The 17,196-nt window shown below is 53.9% G+C and overlaps 6 protein-coding genes across 6 annotated transcripts; 3 read left to right on the plus strand and 3 right to left on the minus strand.

The window, feature by feature from the left end:
- Nucleotides 1–3,666: 3,666 nt before the first annotated feature.
- COCCADRAFT_38827 (uncharacterized protein) lies at nt 3,667–6,238 on the minus strand (the record flags this gene model as incomplete). Its single annotated transcript, XM_007716480.1, has 2 exons — nt 3,667–5,358; nt 5,411–6,238. 2 exons carry the CDS (start codon nt 6,236–6,238, stop codon nt 3,667–3,669), a joined length of 2,520 nt encoding a protein of 839 aa, XP_007714670.1.
- Nucleotides 6,239–6,643: 405 nt separating this feature from the next.
- Nucleotides 6,644–8,905, minus strand: COCCADRAFT_102351 (uncharacterized protein; the record flags this gene model as incomplete). The annotated part of the gene is made up of 2 exons (XM_007716481.1): nt 6,644–8,567; nt 8,622–8,905. The coding sequence occupies 2 exons, from the start codon at nt 8,903–8,905 to the stop codon at nt 6,644–6,646; spliced, it is 2,208 nt and encodes a 735-aa protein (XP_007714671.1).
- Nucleotides 8,906–9,479: 574 nt separating this feature from the next.
- COCCADRAFT_102338 (uncharacterized protein) lies at nt 9,480–11,372 on the plus strand (the record flags this gene model as incomplete). Its single annotated transcript, XM_007716482.1, has 1 exon — nt 9,480–11,372. One exon carries the CDS (start codon nt 9,480–9,482, stop codon nt 11,370–11,372), a length of 1,893 nt encoding a protein of 630 aa, XP_007714672.1.
- Nucleotides 11,373–12,176: 804 nt separating this feature from the next.
- On the minus strand, nt 12,177–13,051 carry COCCADRAFT_28177 (uncharacterized protein; the record flags this gene model as incomplete). Its single annotated transcript, XM_007716465.1, has 3 exons — nt 12,177–12,220; nt 12,268–12,765; nt 12,907–13,051. The coding sequence occupies 3 exons, from the start codon at nt 13,049–13,051 to the stop codon at nt 12,177–12,179; spliced, it is 687 nt and encodes a 228-aa protein (XP_007714655.1).
- A 301-nt stretch (nt 13,052–13,352) lies between these two features.
- COCCADRAFT_102333 (uncharacterized protein) lies at nt 13,353–13,802 on the plus strand (the record flags this gene model as incomplete). The annotated part of the gene is made up of 1 exon (XM_007716483.1): nt 13,353–13,802. A coding segment is annotated over one exon (450 nt), but the record flags the coding sequence as incomplete, so codon positions are not given.
- Nucleotides 13,803–13,916: 114 nt separating this feature from the next.
- COCCADRAFT_7023 (uncharacterized protein) lies at nt 13,917–16,585 on the plus strand (the record flags this gene model as incomplete). The annotated part of the gene is made up of 2 exons (XM_007716463.1): nt 13,917–15,710; nt 15,770–16,585. 2 exons carry the CDS (start codon nt 13,917–13,919, stop codon nt 16,583–16,585), a joined length of 2,610 nt encoding a protein of 869 aa, XP_007714653.1.
- Nucleotides 16,586–17,196: the final 611 nt, after the last annotated feature.

A 17,196-nucleotide genomic window follows, 5' to 3' on the forward strand; every position in this document is an offset into this window, starting at 1 on the left:
GCTGTCGGAAGACGAGGGCCCGTCTCCCCTAGAGCGACAGGACGAGTAGCAGCAACAGCAACAGTCGCAGCCAGGCCATGGTGTTGTGCGCCCGAAAGCGCCGCGTCCAATCAGCGCTCGCCGGTACCTTGCAGGCCCCCCGCCCCCTCCCTGCCTGCTCAAGTCTCCAGACGCTGCATGTTCCGCTCATGGTCGCGCAGTGCTTTTTTTGTGTCGCTGCACTGTTCTTTTTTTTTCCTTTCCTTTTCACCAGCTAGCCATCTATCCAGCCAGCAAGGCCGCAGGATAAACGACGCGCCCAGCAGTTGTCCGGCCGGGCATAGTTTAGCTTGGCAGTGGCCGAAGCAGTAGCACCAGCAGTGCCGGCACGCCCTTCGCGTACCTGAAGCCGCTAGACTCGGGATGCTAGTGCCAAGAGCAGCTAGTGCACAGTGAAGCGAACGAATCACCCGTGGCCCTGGTCCCGGTTACCTTTATCGTTTCCCCTGGCCTAACCGCCTACCGCCTGCCCTCTCTCCCTTTCCTGCACCCTCGTCCACGCCCACACATTGGCTGCACACGCTCCCATGTACACGTCCACACGTCCACACACACACATGTAGTGTACATGCGCTTCGTTGTACATACTACATCTGTATCACCCCACCTCCGCCCACTCAGCTCCCTCGTCGCCTGTCCGACTCTCTGCTGCCGTCACATGCCCACCGCAGCCTTCAGCCACTCACCTCCATGGTGCTGACCTCCGAGGCCCGCGGCGCCCTATGTAGCCCCGTGCGCCTGCCATGACTGTCATGATATCTCGTCCATTCGGCCACCTGACCAAGACTTGTCAAAACCCTCATCGCTCTGCCTGACAAGTGACTGCCTGCCTGACTGTTGTCAAGAATAAGCCAGCCAAGACCCCCTATGCCCACACTGCTGCACTTGCTTAGTTGACTACTTACCTACATCGTTCTCCATCGCTTTGCTCGCTCTGATCTCGCTACGACCATGGCATTGACGGGTCCTTTTTTTCTATTGCCCTCACTCATCCAGTAGTTGCTGAACTAAGCACAGGCCCACGGCTTTGTTCTGTTCTGTTGTGTTCTGTCCTGTCCTGTCCTCCTTTGCTCTGCTCTACTCTGCTCTGCTCTGCTCCCTTGCTGCCTCCTGCCTCCGCCTTCACCTCGCTCCCAAACCGCCGTCCAAGCCTCGTGCGCACGGATCGCCTTGCTCTATCCAATCTAGTGCCTCCCGTCATTCCTTCCTTCCTTTGTTCCTTTCTTCTTCCACAACACGATCACCCCGGCTGCCAGGGAAATTACCAGGCCCGGCGAGGCCATCGGATCGATTGTCTTGTTTCAACAACCAGCCTAGTCCTCCCCCACTCTCCTCCTCTCCCCTCTTCCGAAATTATCCATCGTCCACCACCGGCGCTACTCAAGCCTTGCAGACACCGCCAGCACCCATCCATTGCACCATACTTAGTCCTACTTATCGACCCACATACGCCCGCCCTGTCTTCCTACCCACAAGCCTTGGTCACCAACCGTCACCACGCCAAACGCTCCGTCATGGCTCCCCTCACAAAGTTTAACGTCCAGCCCGCCCCACCACAACACGATAAGCTTTCTCACTAGCCACACTCGACAACTGCCTGCAATCTGCCTGCACTCTGCTCTATTCGACCATTCACGCTCAACTCGTGCCTTTTCATTCAACTGACGACACGCTCGTTCCCTAACACTGCTGTCTGCATACTGCTCGCTAAAGCCAGCTAACAGGTAAACTTTACCCAGGCATACCACCACCCTCCATTACCAAACAATTCCCCTCTAGTGTCGCCCTACGTCTTCATCCGTCGTGTTTCGCATCTCACCTCACCTCCGGCCCGCATATTGCCATCGAGCGGGGCACCGTTGAATGCGTGCCGCTGTTTTACAACCCTATCCACTAGTCAGCAGTCATGAAGAACTTTTTTTCTCCTGCAACGTTGTTGTCGGGTCCCACGTTTTCGCTCACCACCACCGTTGCCGACCGGCCACCGGCGACCGAGAAGAAATTGCAAAAGTCAGATTTTTTTTAACAACATCCGCTTACAGTATACTCTCGACCTCATCTAAGTGCAGAATCTCGGCCGATTCCAAATTGCCTTTGTTTTCCCCACAACTCCGGGAGATGAGCTCCAAATTTCGTCCCGACCACGTGAAACAACGTCTCCAAGGGTCCCATGATCCTTGACGACGATCATCCCCCTGGTCCAATCCATGTCGCCCGTTGCCTTTGAAAGTGCGGTTCTAATTGTACCTGATATAATGTAATGAGACTACTTCGACCGTAGCCACTCAAGTACATGCTGTCGACATTGTACAAGATATCAATTTGATAGAGTACACGCCGCTAGCTCTTAGGCTCCGTGACGACATGCAAGAGAGCCTAACATCCCATCGCCCAACATGACTCAGCTACTTCACTCTCCCGCGCCTGCTCTTCACAGCCATGTGACGGTTTCATCTACTTTGCAATGACGTCTTCAACATCGGTTGCAACAGCCACATATGAATCAGTGAACCAATCCACTGCCTGGCCTGCCGCTTACTGTGTCCCTCCCGCCCGCCCCCATATTAAATCTACCCAATCACTCGGGTGAGGAACACGCAACACGCTTATATACCGTCGTCCCTACTTACATGGCTATCGATGTAAGTTACCTAATGTCAGATTACACACCAGATCGGCACTCAACAAACCATGTATCCCTTACTTTATCCCTTGCCACACTACTACTCGATACACCCCCGACCATGCCACCTGTGTGCATATAACATTTTTCGTTATACCTACACAAAGTACATACTTTCCACACCTACGCTTCGGCTTTCGGCCCGACTGTGTAACAAGTATATGCGCTTTCAATCAATTGCTTCGCTTGCTTATGTACATACTTGCTACCTTGGATACAACACATAGTCACTACTTACGTGTACTACAATCAAGGACAGTGTAGCTTAACCCGACACTAACTTTTAAAAAAAAACATTTGTTTGTCTTGTCCATGTATTGGACAAACATCGAATCCACATGGTAACACCCTCGATTTGGTAGCTTGCCATTTTCAACGTCAAACGTAAATCCTTTTCTATTTAAAAAAAAAGGCATAACTAATGATACATATATTGAGTCATTTCTCGTTTAATCAAAACAGGAAAATGAGGCAGTATTACTGTGTTGTTCATTTTTGCCATCAAGTGAGGAAGTGACAATAAGCTTTGATAGAGAGAAAGAGAGATGATAAAAAAAAGGCAACGATAAGACCGCGTGCCTCCCATGCCTAAAATCGACACTTGGATCCAAATCAACGCCAATGACTAACGCCTCAAAGACATATATCCGTGCCCAATACGTCCTCTCAATACCTTCCCAAACCGAAGACAACAACACCCCGTACCTCTCCCTCTTTTACATCCCATGAGCCCACGTGATTTCGTATATTCCCGGCCCAAAGAACCACAAAACCCAGGAGTGTGTGTGTGTGCATGTCGTCATCATCATCCATCCCATCCATCGTCCCCATCATTCCTTTACCCACTACGTATTCTTACAAGCCCCCAACACCACCACCACCTAATCCACCCCCACAATACTACCAACACCACTACCACCATTACATCTAACTGGCTAGGCACTCTACTCCTTTCCACCTCCCATACGCTCAATATTCGACATCAGCCGGCTTTTGCCTCCACTGCCGCTGCGGCTCAACCCAGGCGTGCTCTGGTATTTGAGCCCACCAGGTGCCCGTAGCCCAGATGGCTTGCCCACATTGCTGCTACTGCTGCTGCTCCCACTACGCTCGTGCATGCCACCTACGCGATCGCCCATTCCGTTTCCAGGACGCCCGCCTCCAAGAGCAGACCCTGGTCGTGCTGGGCCACCAGCGAGGAACCCTGTGTTGCGCATAGCCTGTTGCTGTGGGGCCGCTTGCTGATAACTGCTAGCTGCCTGCTGAGGCGCTGCCTGAGCTTGTGGCTGAGGTGCAGCCCGTGACTCTGGCTTCATCTGCGACCGACGCAAGTCTTCTTGCTGCAGTTGTTCCATCTTTTCGCCGCACATGGACAACATCTGTTCAGCTGCCGCTACCAATTCACCCTTTTCGATCCGTTCCGCTTCCAGGTCTTCCACAAGAGTGTCGTGTGACTTGCGGAGCGACTTGAGCTCAGACTGCAGGCCTGCAAGTTTGGCCTTGAGGTTCTCAATCTCGGCTCTTTGCGCCTCCAACATCTGAGCATCTTCTGCATTCCGTGTAGGCCTCGACGGTGACGCCCCTTGGTTCTCATCGCTGTCCTGTTGATCAGAAGCAGTCTTGCTTAAAGTGTCACCGCGCTTCTTCTCCGCCTCTTCAACCTGTCGTTCAAGACCGACTATCTGTAGCTTGAGTTCTTTGCACCTTTCGTCGGCCTTTCTCTGGTAGTTGTCCTTGAGCGCCTTGATCTTCTTCTCATGCTTGGCCTTGTAAGCTGTATGGAGATCACGGGCAACTTCGTTGACCTTGTCGGCAATGGCGGCCTGGCATTCGAGTTCAGAATATATCTTCTTGTCGCCTGCCTCATCATTGCTGATAAACGTAGTCATGTCGACGTTTTTGCTTTCAGCCTCAATGACTTTCGTCTCCAATTCAGCTGATCGGCTTTCAGCTTCTTCAGCACGCTTCTCAGCTTCGGCCAATCTGGCAAACAGCTCTTCGCGTTCGGCATCGTTGCGAGCCATCTCAGATTGGACGTCCTGTAATAGCCTCTGAACCTCCTCGCCTTTTGATTTCCAGTCCACCATCTGTGTCTCCGCATACTCGCGGGCAGAACGCTCCTCGCGTACAGTTTCCTGAGCCTCTCCCACACGGCGCTCAGCATCTGAGATAGCCCTAGAGAGTGCCTCGATCTCAGCCTCTTTTCCTGACAAGCTAGCAGTGAGAGAAGATATTTGAGACTGGAACTGAGACTTGACAGACTCTAGTTCTCTAATGGTAACTGTTGGGAGAGATCGGGGTGTCGGTGGTGGAGGAAGCTCAAAGTCCAAGAGATTGAGCATTTGGCGGCTTTGGTTTGGTGTAGCAGGCACATTTGATCCGCCCTTGGCAGGCGACCGTTGACTCTGATAATAGGACCGTAGCGTTGGTTCTTTGCCAGACTTGCTGGGCGATGTCTGTCCGCGACCAGAGGAGCTGTTGCGGGATGACGAAAAGGACTCAATTTGAGCAGTAAAGTCCAACAACAAATTCGTAGTGTCATTGTCTTTGTATGTACGACGGGGTGTGGGGCTGGGGGTTTTATCGCTACGACGAACGGTTGAAGGTGTCATCTGGGCGCGAGGGCGTGGTGTAGCCTGTAATTTTGTCAGTGTTGCGCCTCAACGGTGATCTTCATCGTGTACATACATCTAGCGCGTCATCCTTCACCGGGCTCTTTCTGAGAGCCGCAAATTTGGTCATGTCTATTCCTGGCATTTCGGAAAAGGTGCTGAAGCAGGTGTCATCAATGTCTAATGAGGTGGCCTCTTGACCATCCGGGTGCATATCTGTGTTATCCAAGACTGAGTCGAGCTCGAATTCAGCATTGTAGTAACTTTGCCTCTTAACGCTCCCGGTGTTTTCCTTGTGTGTCTCCATGAAGTTCATAGCTGCCGTCAAGCCCTCATTGTCGCGCAACACACGTGCCTTGAGGGGAGAAGAAGCTGGTCGTTTCGAGGGAGTAACGGATATCTCGGGGACTTGATCTGCTAATGACAGCTTACGCTGAATTGTTTCCGGCGATGATGCATGCACCGATTTGGAGGGCGATCGGCTTTTGCGAGAGACGCTGCTCAGCGGCGATCCAGACCATTCTGTAGTAGCTTCTCTGACGGGAGAGACATTTGTCTTGGGGCTTGCGGTGCTGCTCTTAGGTCCCACGTCTTCGAAGTCGTCCATCAGGTTTTTCACAGGCGATGTCTTCATGGGACTCGTTCGCTCTTTAAGGACAGATTTCTTGTCTGGTGAGACCTTGAATGCGGACTGGGGCACATTGGCATCCAAGTCGACCAGCGACTTGATAGGCGTGTGCACCGCATCTGGCGCAACGTTTTCCCGGTCGTCAATGTCAATGTGCGCGACAAAGGGCGAGGAAGGCGTGTCGTGGAAAGCCATGTCGATGTCGTCGTCAATGACGATCGAGTCAGAGTGGGTGTTGTATTTCTCTGGCGAGAGAGGCGGCATTGATTCTTCCATTTGTGTGACTAGAGATTGTCAAGCCTGTGGGTGGTTAGTGCAACAGTGCGAAGAGCGCATGGGAATGCTGCTCCTGTGTTGTGATAACTTGTTTACACGTCCGTGCGCACTGTTGCCCCTTCCCAACTTAGTAACCCCCGGTTTGGCCGACCAAGATATTTTGCTTACGCGTAGTACGCATGCCTTGGTGATTGGTCCGGTGAAGAAGCATCGCAAATCAAAACGCCAATCCCATTTCACAAGGAAAATTAGTAGGACTCTCATTCAAATGGGCTCACTGCTGACACGACAAATATGCGCATCTCTTACATTCCCTGCCATGATGGCGGGGTCGACATGTCTATAAGTGAATTTGTCAAGAATCTGGTGGCTAGATACGCGGTACAAACACCGGCAGAAAATAAATCAATTGTTGATTGCCGTTCTCATTGCTCCAGCCAGTCGCTGGTACTCCTTCAAAAGCTCATCAATCTCCTTCAACTTGAAATCCTGTGCATCTTTTGCTTCGAGGAAACGTTTTACTGGTGGTGGTGTCTTTTTCAGTTGATCTAATGCAGCGATCGCCTTTGCTCCCTTTTCGTCTGGCTGTGGCATTTCTGCTGTTGAGGTTCGACTGAGTGGCTCAGGCGAAGGGCATGTCTTTGGTGCTTCCTGACTTGAGGAAGAGAGAATAGGCGTGGTGCTATTGCTCACAGCACGTGCGAAGCGGGGTATTACGTTCATACTAGAGAAACGATTCAGAGGGTTGAAGTTGTTACCCATGTTGCGAAGAGAGTCGACGGCAGAAACGTTGTTCGATGGAGGGTCTGTTTTGACTGCTGCAGGCGATGGGGCCTTTTCTTCTGCATTTGGCGCAGATGTAAAAGTGACACGTCGTCCGCTATTGCTGCCACCTGACCTAGTGGAATCGACACTGCGGTCTCTGATTTGTCTTTTGCCAGCAAAGAGATCGGCCATCTTTGCATCTAGTCCTCTACCACTAGCGTTATCCGATGGTTCCTCACCTTGAATCGAACTTGCAGCACTGATGCTCAGAATATCATCGTAGGATTCCGTACGAGTGGGGGAATTGACCAGTTTCCTGGCGTCTTCTAGCGTCTTAGGCAGTGCCGGCTGTTCTTGCATAGGGCCGTTGGGGTTCTTCTCTCTGAGACCACCAAAGAAAAACTTGAAGCTTGTGTCTAGCGTAGTATTGATTCTCCCAAGGGCCTGATCGGCCGAGTCTAGGATTGAATCTCGTACCGCGTCGGAGGCGGCTTCTATCTTGTTGGTCTGCGTCTGGATGAGATTGCTCAAGCGACGTTGGGCTTTTGTAGTTGTAGGGCTTGATGGCTCTTTGGGTATGGCTTTGGCAGTTGGAGTGGCGGGTGTCTGGATGAGATCTGGGGCATCTGATAGACCCAACGGCATGGGTGTTATCTCTGACTTTGGTGTTGCGGGCCTTGAATCTAGTTTTGCGGAAGTGGCCTCTTCGGATCGTAATGATGAAAGATCAACAGTCTCCAGAAACGAGATGGCTGCCTCTAGGTTGACCAAGCAGTAGGCAGTTTCGCCATCCATGCGGCTCGATGCGCGGAAGCGGTGAATAAAGTTCAGATCGCTTATGACGTTCAAGTGAACAGGAGGCATAGTAATGAGTGCGTAGATGAGGGTAGGGAGAATTTCGTCTGCAGATGATGTGGCAGGGAAGATTTTAGACAATGCTTCAACAATCGACTTGTGCGTAGCAGTAAGATGCTGTACTTTTCCAAGGGGATACTTTTCGTCGTTCATCTTGAGCAAGTCTTCCCGCGCCGCTGACAGGTACTCTCGTATCTCGGGCTCCTTCTCCTTTGCTTTCTGGCGCTCTTCCTCTGTCAATTCTTCCCCAGTCATGAGCAATTCTTGCAGACCAATGCCCACCAGTGAGAGAGCTGCTGTTCTCGATCTGAGCTTCTGGTCTCTTTCCTCGTCGTCGGTGCTCCTGTGGCGCCATATCCTGTCGTATACCTTCTCACAAACTGCTCGCTCGACAGCCTCCTCAAGGGCCAGCCGTTTGACCTCTAGCGCCTTTCGAGCTTTTTTGCGATCAGCCATCTCAGAGGCACTGAGCATCTGCTGTTCCCCCGATTGATCGCTTCCTTTCCGTATGGAACCTGGTCTGCTTGATGGAGCAATGCCTTTTTTCGAATCTGCGACAAATGATTCACTCGTGATTCGAGCGGATAGGGTTGCTATGTGTGTGTTGATTTTGGAGGAGGCGCGGCCGTAGAAGTCCTGAAAGAGGTCTGCGAGGGCGTCGGCGGACAGTGGGGTGGGATGGATCTTTGCAGTCAGGGATTCGAGAAATCTATAGGTGCGTCAGAAGGCCATTGGGGCGGTATACATGAGCGTAGGCAAGTACCGCTCTGTCAAGCTGCGAATCTCTATGGGCAGCTCCTCGAATGTGTCTGGTGCCGTTTGCTTTTCCCCATGCTCCTCATCCTCCTCGCCCTTTTCAGCAAACACATCGCCCTCTGTGTTCTCATCTTCCTCTGGCAGTACGGAAGCCTTGAGCGGATCGAGCATGTCTGACGCGTGTGGGCCTTGCAGTGTGCTCGCTCGGCTTCGTGATAGCGGGCTTTTAGAGGCAGGCTCAAGCCGAGTAAAAGAACGCGAGGGATGGAGGTTTCTGGGGCGGTCGGTCATGATGACGGTGGTTTAATAGGATGTCTCAGGGTACTCTAGGCGTGTCGTGTGCGTGCATCGAAGGGAAAGACGCTGAAACCTGTGTCGAGTACATACGCTCACGTCATGCGGCGGCACTTCCGAGAGCACCGAGCGGCGGTTTGGTCTTGATACAAACGCAACGACTTGGATATGCAAAATGACGGGCAATGGCTTGAGTGGCTGTGGGGTGTCGGGCTAGCGAGTGTGCTTGGTGTTGGCTGACGGGCTGGCGTGTGAAGCTATGTGCCATCTACATGCTACTAGGACTAGTAGCGCTACCAGCCCAGCATCGAGCTCGTTATCGATGGTCCATGGAAGCTCCGCGCCCCGCACAGGAGGAGAGCTCCGCACGTGCAAGTGGCTGCGGGTGGCGGCAACCAGCGCGTCTGGGGTCAAGTGAACCACGGATCGTCATAGATGGGCGTGTCTGTTATGTATGTAGTACATATGCATATCTACTACATGGCGCCGCTCCTTGCCTGAAGCTGCTACGCGTCTCCTCCTGCTTCCCCTTACCAGTGCACGACATTCTTGACGACTGCCTGCCTACGCCATGCGACAACGACCGCTGTGTGCCTCGGCATCGCGCATCGCGGCCTCGTTCCTGCTTTCGTTCCTCGCCGCATGCATCAGTAGCGCCGCTGAGGTACCCATCCTGCCGCCGTCGCCTATCCCTTCCAGTACCCACAGCGGTGACAAGGAGTTCTCGCTGCGGCATGTTTTCCACCGTGGCACATACAAGTATCCAGACCTGCACAGGCGGCTCGATGTTCCTGAGCAGGCGGCAGTATGGATGGCCGCCGATGCGCATTCGACCGACCGCGAGCCAGTGCCACGGCTGCGCATCAAGTCCGAGGCCATGACGATACAGAGATTAGCAGACAGGAGCAAAGAGACGATTGATGGTATCCTTGAATGGGGCAGAAAGACTGGAAGAGCTGTGCAGCTTGCAGAGGAAGACTGGACCATGGACGAGATTGCGGGTCCGAATGTAACGGATAGAGAGACGGTCCTCAGCTTCGCGCGCATGGCCTCCAACGCCTACATACTCGAGCCCAACACCGGGGAATGGGAAGACGTTGGCGGGGGGTTCAACTACACAGAAGACTTTGGGTGGGAGTCGGATGGCCTGCGAGGTCACATCTTCGCCGACACGGAGAACTCGACTGTGGTCATTGGCCTCAAAGGCACCTCGCCCGCCATGTTTGACGGTTCTGAGACGACGACCAACGACAAGATCAACGATAATTTGTTCTTTAGCTGCTGCTGCGGCCAAGGCGGGCAGTACCTGTGGCGCCAAGTGTGCGACTGCCAAACATCTGCGTATACGTGCAACTCGACATGCCTTGTCAGTGCCCTGCGGGAGAAGAACCGCTACTACTATGCGGCGCAGGACTTGTACCACAATGTTACGGCACTGTATCCCCATGCGGAGATCTGGATGGCGGGCCATTCTCTGGGCGGTGCCGTGGCTTCGTTCCTGTCTCTGACGTTCGGGCATCCAGCCGTGACGTTTGAGGCGGTGCCAGAGGCCATGCCAGCCTCGCGCCTGGGCCTGCCAGTACCACCGGGCCATCAAATTGGGTCGCTGCAGCAGCGGAAGTACACGGGAGGGTTTCACTTTGGACACACGGCAGACCCGATATACATGGGCACGTGCAACTCGGCCACGAGTGCGTGCACAATCGGTGGATATGCCCTGCAGAGCGTGTGCCATACCGGACACAAGTGCGTGTACGACACGGTCAGAGACTTTGGTTGGCGCGTAGGCATTGGCACACACAAGATTGTCGAGGTGATTCGAGATGTAATTCTCAAATATGACACGCCGCCAAAGTGCGAGGCCTATGTCGACTGCACCGATTGCTTCATGTGGGAGTACTTTGAGAGCAACGGCACCGAGACTACAACGACGAGCTCGAAGCCTACAGCAACATCGACGTCAAGCCGAACCACACGGACAAGAACCGAGACGTGCAAAACGCCGGGGTGGTGGGGATGCCTGGATGAATCCACGACAAAGCAGCCACATAGCAAGACGACGGTTACCACAACAGTCACGACAACAACGTGCAAGACGCCAGGGTGGTTTGGATGCAAGGATGAGGTGACCAAGACAAAGACCATGACGTACACGACGACGGCCGCGCCCGTACCCTCTGTGACTACGACTTCGTCTGCACCGACTTCAACCTCATCGTGCAAGTATCCAGGCTGGTTTGGCGATTGCCTCGATGGCGACGATCCACCTACCAAGACGCACCACAAGCACAAGCTCAAGTCCAAGTTGAAGCCAACGCAGACGTCCACTTGGACGCCAACACCTACGGCGACCAGCACATTGTGTACTTCCGAGGGCTTCTTTGGACTCATTTGTTACGACAAGTCTACAAAGCACAGGACAAGCACCTCGACAGAAGCGACGAGCGATAGAATGGAGATGTAGCGGTGTGGGTGGGTGTTTGAAGGCAGGGTAGGGTAGGGTAGGGTAGGGCAGCGGTTGAGACTAGCGGGTGAATGCTTTTGCTGTTGAGTGACTTGTTGTGCTGTCGAGGCAGGAAGGGGAAATGATGATGATGATATCCTGGCGTTTTTTTGTTTGTTTTATTATACATGAGAGGGAAGGAGTGCAGCGTCTTGTTTTTTTGTTTTTGCTCTTTCCTTTGTTGTCTGTGGGGGAAGGAGCGAAGGCGCATTTTGCATTCAGCATGATTTGCGTCTTTTTTCCCGATGGCAATGAAGCATGGCAATGAAGAATAGCATGGGCAGGCTATGTATGTAGAGTATAGTGCTAGTTAGATGTGGAATGCCATGGGTGCATAGTGTGTGGCGCTTGCTCAGCTTGCATGGTGCAGAGGCTATGTTTGAGGAGGGTGGCACAGGCACAGGCGCAGGCACAGCGCAGAGACGGAGAGGTGGTGGAGGTGGGCTGGGCTCTGCCTTCACTAGTCCAGCCGATAGCCGCTGTCCTTACGCAAAACAAGGCACCAGGGTGGTGGTGGTGGTGGTGCGGCGGCGGCGGCGGCGGCGACAGAGTGTCAAGGCAAGGCAGGGAAGGCAGGGCAGAGAGGTGTTGAGCAAGTCACGCGCATTTGGAGTCGGTGGCACAGTGCGAGTGGGCGTCGTCGTCGTGACTGGCAATATCTCTCAGACTCCACCCGGGTGCAGGTCAGGGCGGGCTTGGATGTTGGTTTTTATCATGTCGTCACTGCTTGGTATTTTCTCGGACTTTTTTATTTTGTTTCCTGCCCTACCGTCGCAAGCGGGCTACGCACAGGAGCCAGGCAGTTGGGGCTGGAGAAGGGCCATGCAGGCAGATACATGTAAGTATGTGTACGTACTTGTGTGTACTAAGTATGTATGCACTGTCGAGGTGCAGGCCGGCCTGGGTGCTTGGGGGCTAGGGGGGCAGGCAGGGCAGGGCAGGGCAGGGCAGGGCAGGACAGGGCGAGGATGTGCAGCAGATGAGAGCGGGCCGAAGAGAGCAGCAGTGGTGGCGGCAGGGATGGGTGGGGGAGGGGACGAGGGGACGAGGAGGGGCATTTTGGATTGGCGGGTGACGTTCCCTGCGTGACGAACTGGCGGTCTGGCGGTCTGGCGGCGGACAGGCGAGGCAGAGAGAGGGAGAGATGGGCGGACGAGGCAAATACTCGAGGTCTGGGCCGCGACAATCACTGTTTCCGGCGAACCATGATGCTCCTTCCGCGAGCCTCCCTCTCCCCACCTACCCTTTTCGACATGCTCTAGCACTCCCATCTCTCTGCACGCCTGCACCCAAACGCTGCTCCAGTGGCCGATCACCAACTCCCAAAGCCTCTGTCGGATACGGGTGCCGTCCGCTTGTAGCTGTCATCATCATCACTTACTGCCGCCTGTGCTCTGCCTGCTCGACAAGATTGAGAGTGGTACTCTTGCTGTCGTCGCCGGGTCACCTGCCCCCCAGAGTCGTCGTCGTCTCGTCGTTGTCACTGCACACGCACACGCGCACATGCTACTTGCGCACACACATACGCCTTCGCTCGTCCTCTCTCCCTCACCCACGCACCACCCACACACGCACGCACGGCCGGCGTGATGCGCGGAGGCGTCGAGCGGGTGCAAGGAGCGTCTCGCAGCCGTTGGCATGGCTGTCGGCGCTAGAATGTCCAATGTCGCAATGGACAGGGGCGACAGGGCGGTTTTAGCTTGCGATGGTCGGGCCCAGCGCAGGCGAGCTAGCCCCCTCGCTCTGCCTTGGAAACTGGCTCTTTTCCTCGATGCCCCATAAGATGCTCGATCGCCGATACATCTCTATTTCCCTCTGCTCTGCATTTCCTCCCATCTTTCCGCCCTCTGCCCAGCGTCCTGCCACTGCCACGCTCCGCCGGCCTTTCTTCCGCCCTGCTCGGCCTTTTTTTGTTTTTCGACTACCGCCTGCCCCTCAGCCCTATCCTCCGCCAGTCACGGGACCACGCTCGCCTCGCTCAACCACGACCCTCCAGCGTTCTCGATACAGGTCCCTGCATTCGGCCCACGCCCAGCGCCCGCCAACTTTTTGTGCCTTGACGCCAATCGCCGCTGCGTCACCTCCAACCCCGTCGTCCCTGGCCCGCTGTCAACCACCACCCGCCTGCACTGCTCCAGAAAAAAAGGCCCTTCTTGTAACGGTTGCACCACAAACCGTTCTCCGAGTAGAGAGGCCTGTGCCTGCCCCTCCCGACCGTGTCTGTGTGCCTGTCTGTGTGCGCGCGCGCGTGCTGCCAAATCACTTTGCCTCACTTGGCCCCCCCTTGCCTACGTCATAACGGCAATCCCCACCCTACCCACACCTACCCCTTCAACCACACACTGCCGCTCAACACGCCCATTTCGACTACTACCTGCTGCTTGGCCCTAACCACCTCCCCTAATTTCATGCCCCTTCGTTCTTCCTCCCCGCCCTGAAGTTGCTTCGTTTCTTTTCCCTACCACGTTCCCGCCTCGTTCTGACGCGTGCGCACGGTCGCACGCCATGTCCACACCTGTCCTGTCGCCACGCCCGCGCGGTCCCTCACACTCACATACATCTTCTCGCCCCCGCGGTTCGGGATCGACACCAATGACCAGGCCAACAAACCCAATGCATTCATCCAACACACTGCCGCCGCTAACTCCTCGCATGAATGGCATCGCAAAGACGCCCAGCCATGTCGCCTCACATAAGCCAAAGGAGCCATCCACCCCTTCACCAAATTACTTTGGCCTTGCCGTCAGCAATACCGACCACTTCTCCTCAAGCGCTGCACAGCACATTCGCGGAAACTGGAGTCCACCTAATTCCAATGTACGCTCTACAGCCGCTGCCTCTCCAAGGATCATACCTGTCGAACAGAACCCGGAATTCGAACAGTTTAAGAAGCAGTCGGAAAACAACCGCGCGTTTGCACTTGGCAGCTTTGACTTTGCATCGCCCGGCCTGAAAGCTGCATCGAAGAACTCCTTCTTCGCCAACTTCGACTCCTCACAGCTATCGTCTTCACAATCAATGCCTCCGCTCGAGCGAACCGACAACAAGAGTGATACAAGCGACGACCAAGATTTATCCCCCAAGCCACGCTCCCCCAAGCGCATGCTGTCCGAAGAGTCCTCTCTGTTCCCTGACCGACCACGACGAAATTCGCCCGCTAGTTTCGACGGTCCTGGGCGCTCAGATGCTGTAGCACAGTTTGCTGAACCGCGCATGCCACGGCCATCATTGCCCTACAATCAATCATACATCTCACACCTTTCAAAGTCGAGCCGCTCCGAGACACTGCCTGCAACTTTTGAGGAAGGATCTGGCACCGATGGACCTACCATGACGTCCCCCCAGCACGTTGTCAACATATTGCAATCTTCAGTCGAAGAAGTCCTTCTCCTCGATCTCCGTGTTTCGACGCAATACGCAAAATCTCGCATCACGGGCGCCCTGAGTTTATGTATTCCCACGACCTTGCTCAAGCGCGCGTCTTTCAATGTCCAAAAACTTGCCGAAACATTCAAACAAGACGACCAAAAGGAGCGTTTCGAACGTTGGAGAAGCTGTAAGCACATCATTGTTTACGACGCCAATTCCTCGCAGCTCAAGGATGCAACGGCGTGCGTCAATACTCTCAAAAAGTTCACCACGGAGGGATGGTCCGGTGGTACGTTCATCATTCGTGGGGGATTCCAGGAATTCTCGGCAAGATTCCCGTCTTGGATCACGTCTCAGGGCTCGGGAAGTCCAACGTCTGGAACAGCTGCTCTCAGCCTCAACTCTGATCTGCCGGCTGTCGCACCTGTTATTGGCGGCTGCCCCATGCCTGCAACACAGAATGCGGCAAATCCTTTCTTTGGCAATATTCGGCAAAATATGGATTTGATCGGCGGTGTCGGCCAAATGCCTGTGAAGCTGCCTACAGGCATGACCCAGTCAGTTCAAGAAGACCTCCCCAAGTGGCTGCAAGCAGCCTCAAAACCCCAAGACAAGGGCAAAACCGTTGCCGAGCGTTTTCTGCAGATTGAAAAGCGCGAACAGAAGCGCATGCAAAAGGCCCTGTCTGGCCAAGTCGTCTACGATGCGCCCTCATCGGGCAATAGCCCATCTGAACACATACAAATCGCAGGGATCGAAAAGGGATCGAAGAACCGCTATAACAACATCTGGCCATATGAGCACACGCGTGTCAAGCTTGAGGGTGTCGCCGAGGGAAGCTGTGATTATATCAATGCCAACCACGTCCAAGCCGCATATTCCAACAAGCGTTATATTGCAACGCAGGGTCCCATTCCGGCTACCTTCAAAGTAAGTTGTTTGCTGACACGGGTGCATGCTATCAGAGAGTTGACTAATTGTTTGTTCAGGACTTTTGGAACGTGGTGTGGCAGCAAGACGTTCGTGTCATTGTCATGCTTACCGCCGAGCAAGAAGGCGGCCAGGTAAAGGCCCATAATTACTGGTCAGAGAAGCAATACGGGCCGTTGCATCTCAAAAGCCTTGGCGAACGCAAGGCATCTCTAGAGCCATCCAAGATCCACCGTCACAGGGAACAGTCCAGACCACCAATCGGCCAGCGCCGGTCAACCAACCCGCCCAGGCTTGCCAACTTCACTGCGGAAGCAACCGCCGCACCCACTAGTCAGGAGCAGCCGTACGTCACTGTCCGCAAATTCACTCTCTCAAACGATGACGAGCCATTTGCGCGCATGCGTGAGATTACTCAGCTCCAATATTCTCACTGGCCCGATTTTGGCGCGCCAGCCCATCCCGCCCATCTTTTGGGTTTGGTTGAGCAAACAGATGCTGTCGTGCGCTCCGTCAACGGAGGCTCACCTTCACAGCCCGACCCGCCTAACACACGCCCTATTCTTGTACACTGCTCTGCCGGGTGTGGACGTACCGGCACATTCTGCACCGTAGACTCGGTCCTGGACATGCTTAAGCGGCAACGACAAGCTCGCCATGCGAAGCAGACCAATAACAACTCCAACAACAAAACATCCGAAAAGGAAGTAAAAGACGACGAATGGGTCAACAACGAAGACATTGACCTGATTGCCAAGACGGTTGAAGATTTCCGTCTGCAGCGCCTCAGCATGGTGCAGAGTTTGCGACAGTTTGTGCTCTGCTATGAGAGCGTCATGGAGTGGCTTGTGGAGCAACATCCCAAGTCTGCGTAGAGCGCGACACCACCAATCGTGGCCTGGTATGACGGGCAATACGATTGTTCACCCACCATTATGACCTGGACATGAGAATACGAATTTGAAATTTGGTGATGAGGGAGCAATGGGCGGCGCATGCATCTTGTTCATCTGGGTCGTGGCAAAGGCAAAGCTCATTGGGAGGCGTTCTTCTTCTCTCATCTTGTCTTGTCTTGTCTTCTTTCTTCCTGTTCTTCTCGCATCGGTGCATTACTATTGCATTACTCGGTTAAACAAGGGGACTTTAGCATTTTTTGGTGCATCGGGATCGGTGTACGAGGAGTTTGTTACTCTTTTTTTTCTAGCTTGGGCTGTTTAAACTTGGGAGTTTGTGTTGTTCAATAGGGTTGTGGGAAATGGGAACCTTTTTTTTCTCTCTTTTCTGGCATATACCATTTTACCAGTGTGTCATTACTTTAGATAGATTAATCAAACCCAATTGAATTCTCTATGGCTATGGTCTCTACGGAGGTGCCTCACAAAAGTTCTGTCCCACGCTAATCTCGGCGCTTCGGCACAACTCTTCTTGGCGCAAATCTCTCCTTCATGCTGAGTAGCTGTACGATCTATCTGTATCTATCGTTACT

Source organism: Bipolaris zeicola, assembly GCF_000523435.1.
Source record: "Bipolaris zeicola 26-R-13 unplaced genomic scaffold scaffold_141, whole genome shotgun sequence".
Lineage (NCBI taxonomy): Eukaryota > Fungi > Ascomycota > Dothideomycetes > Pleosporales > Pleosporaceae > Bipolaris > Bipolaris zeicola.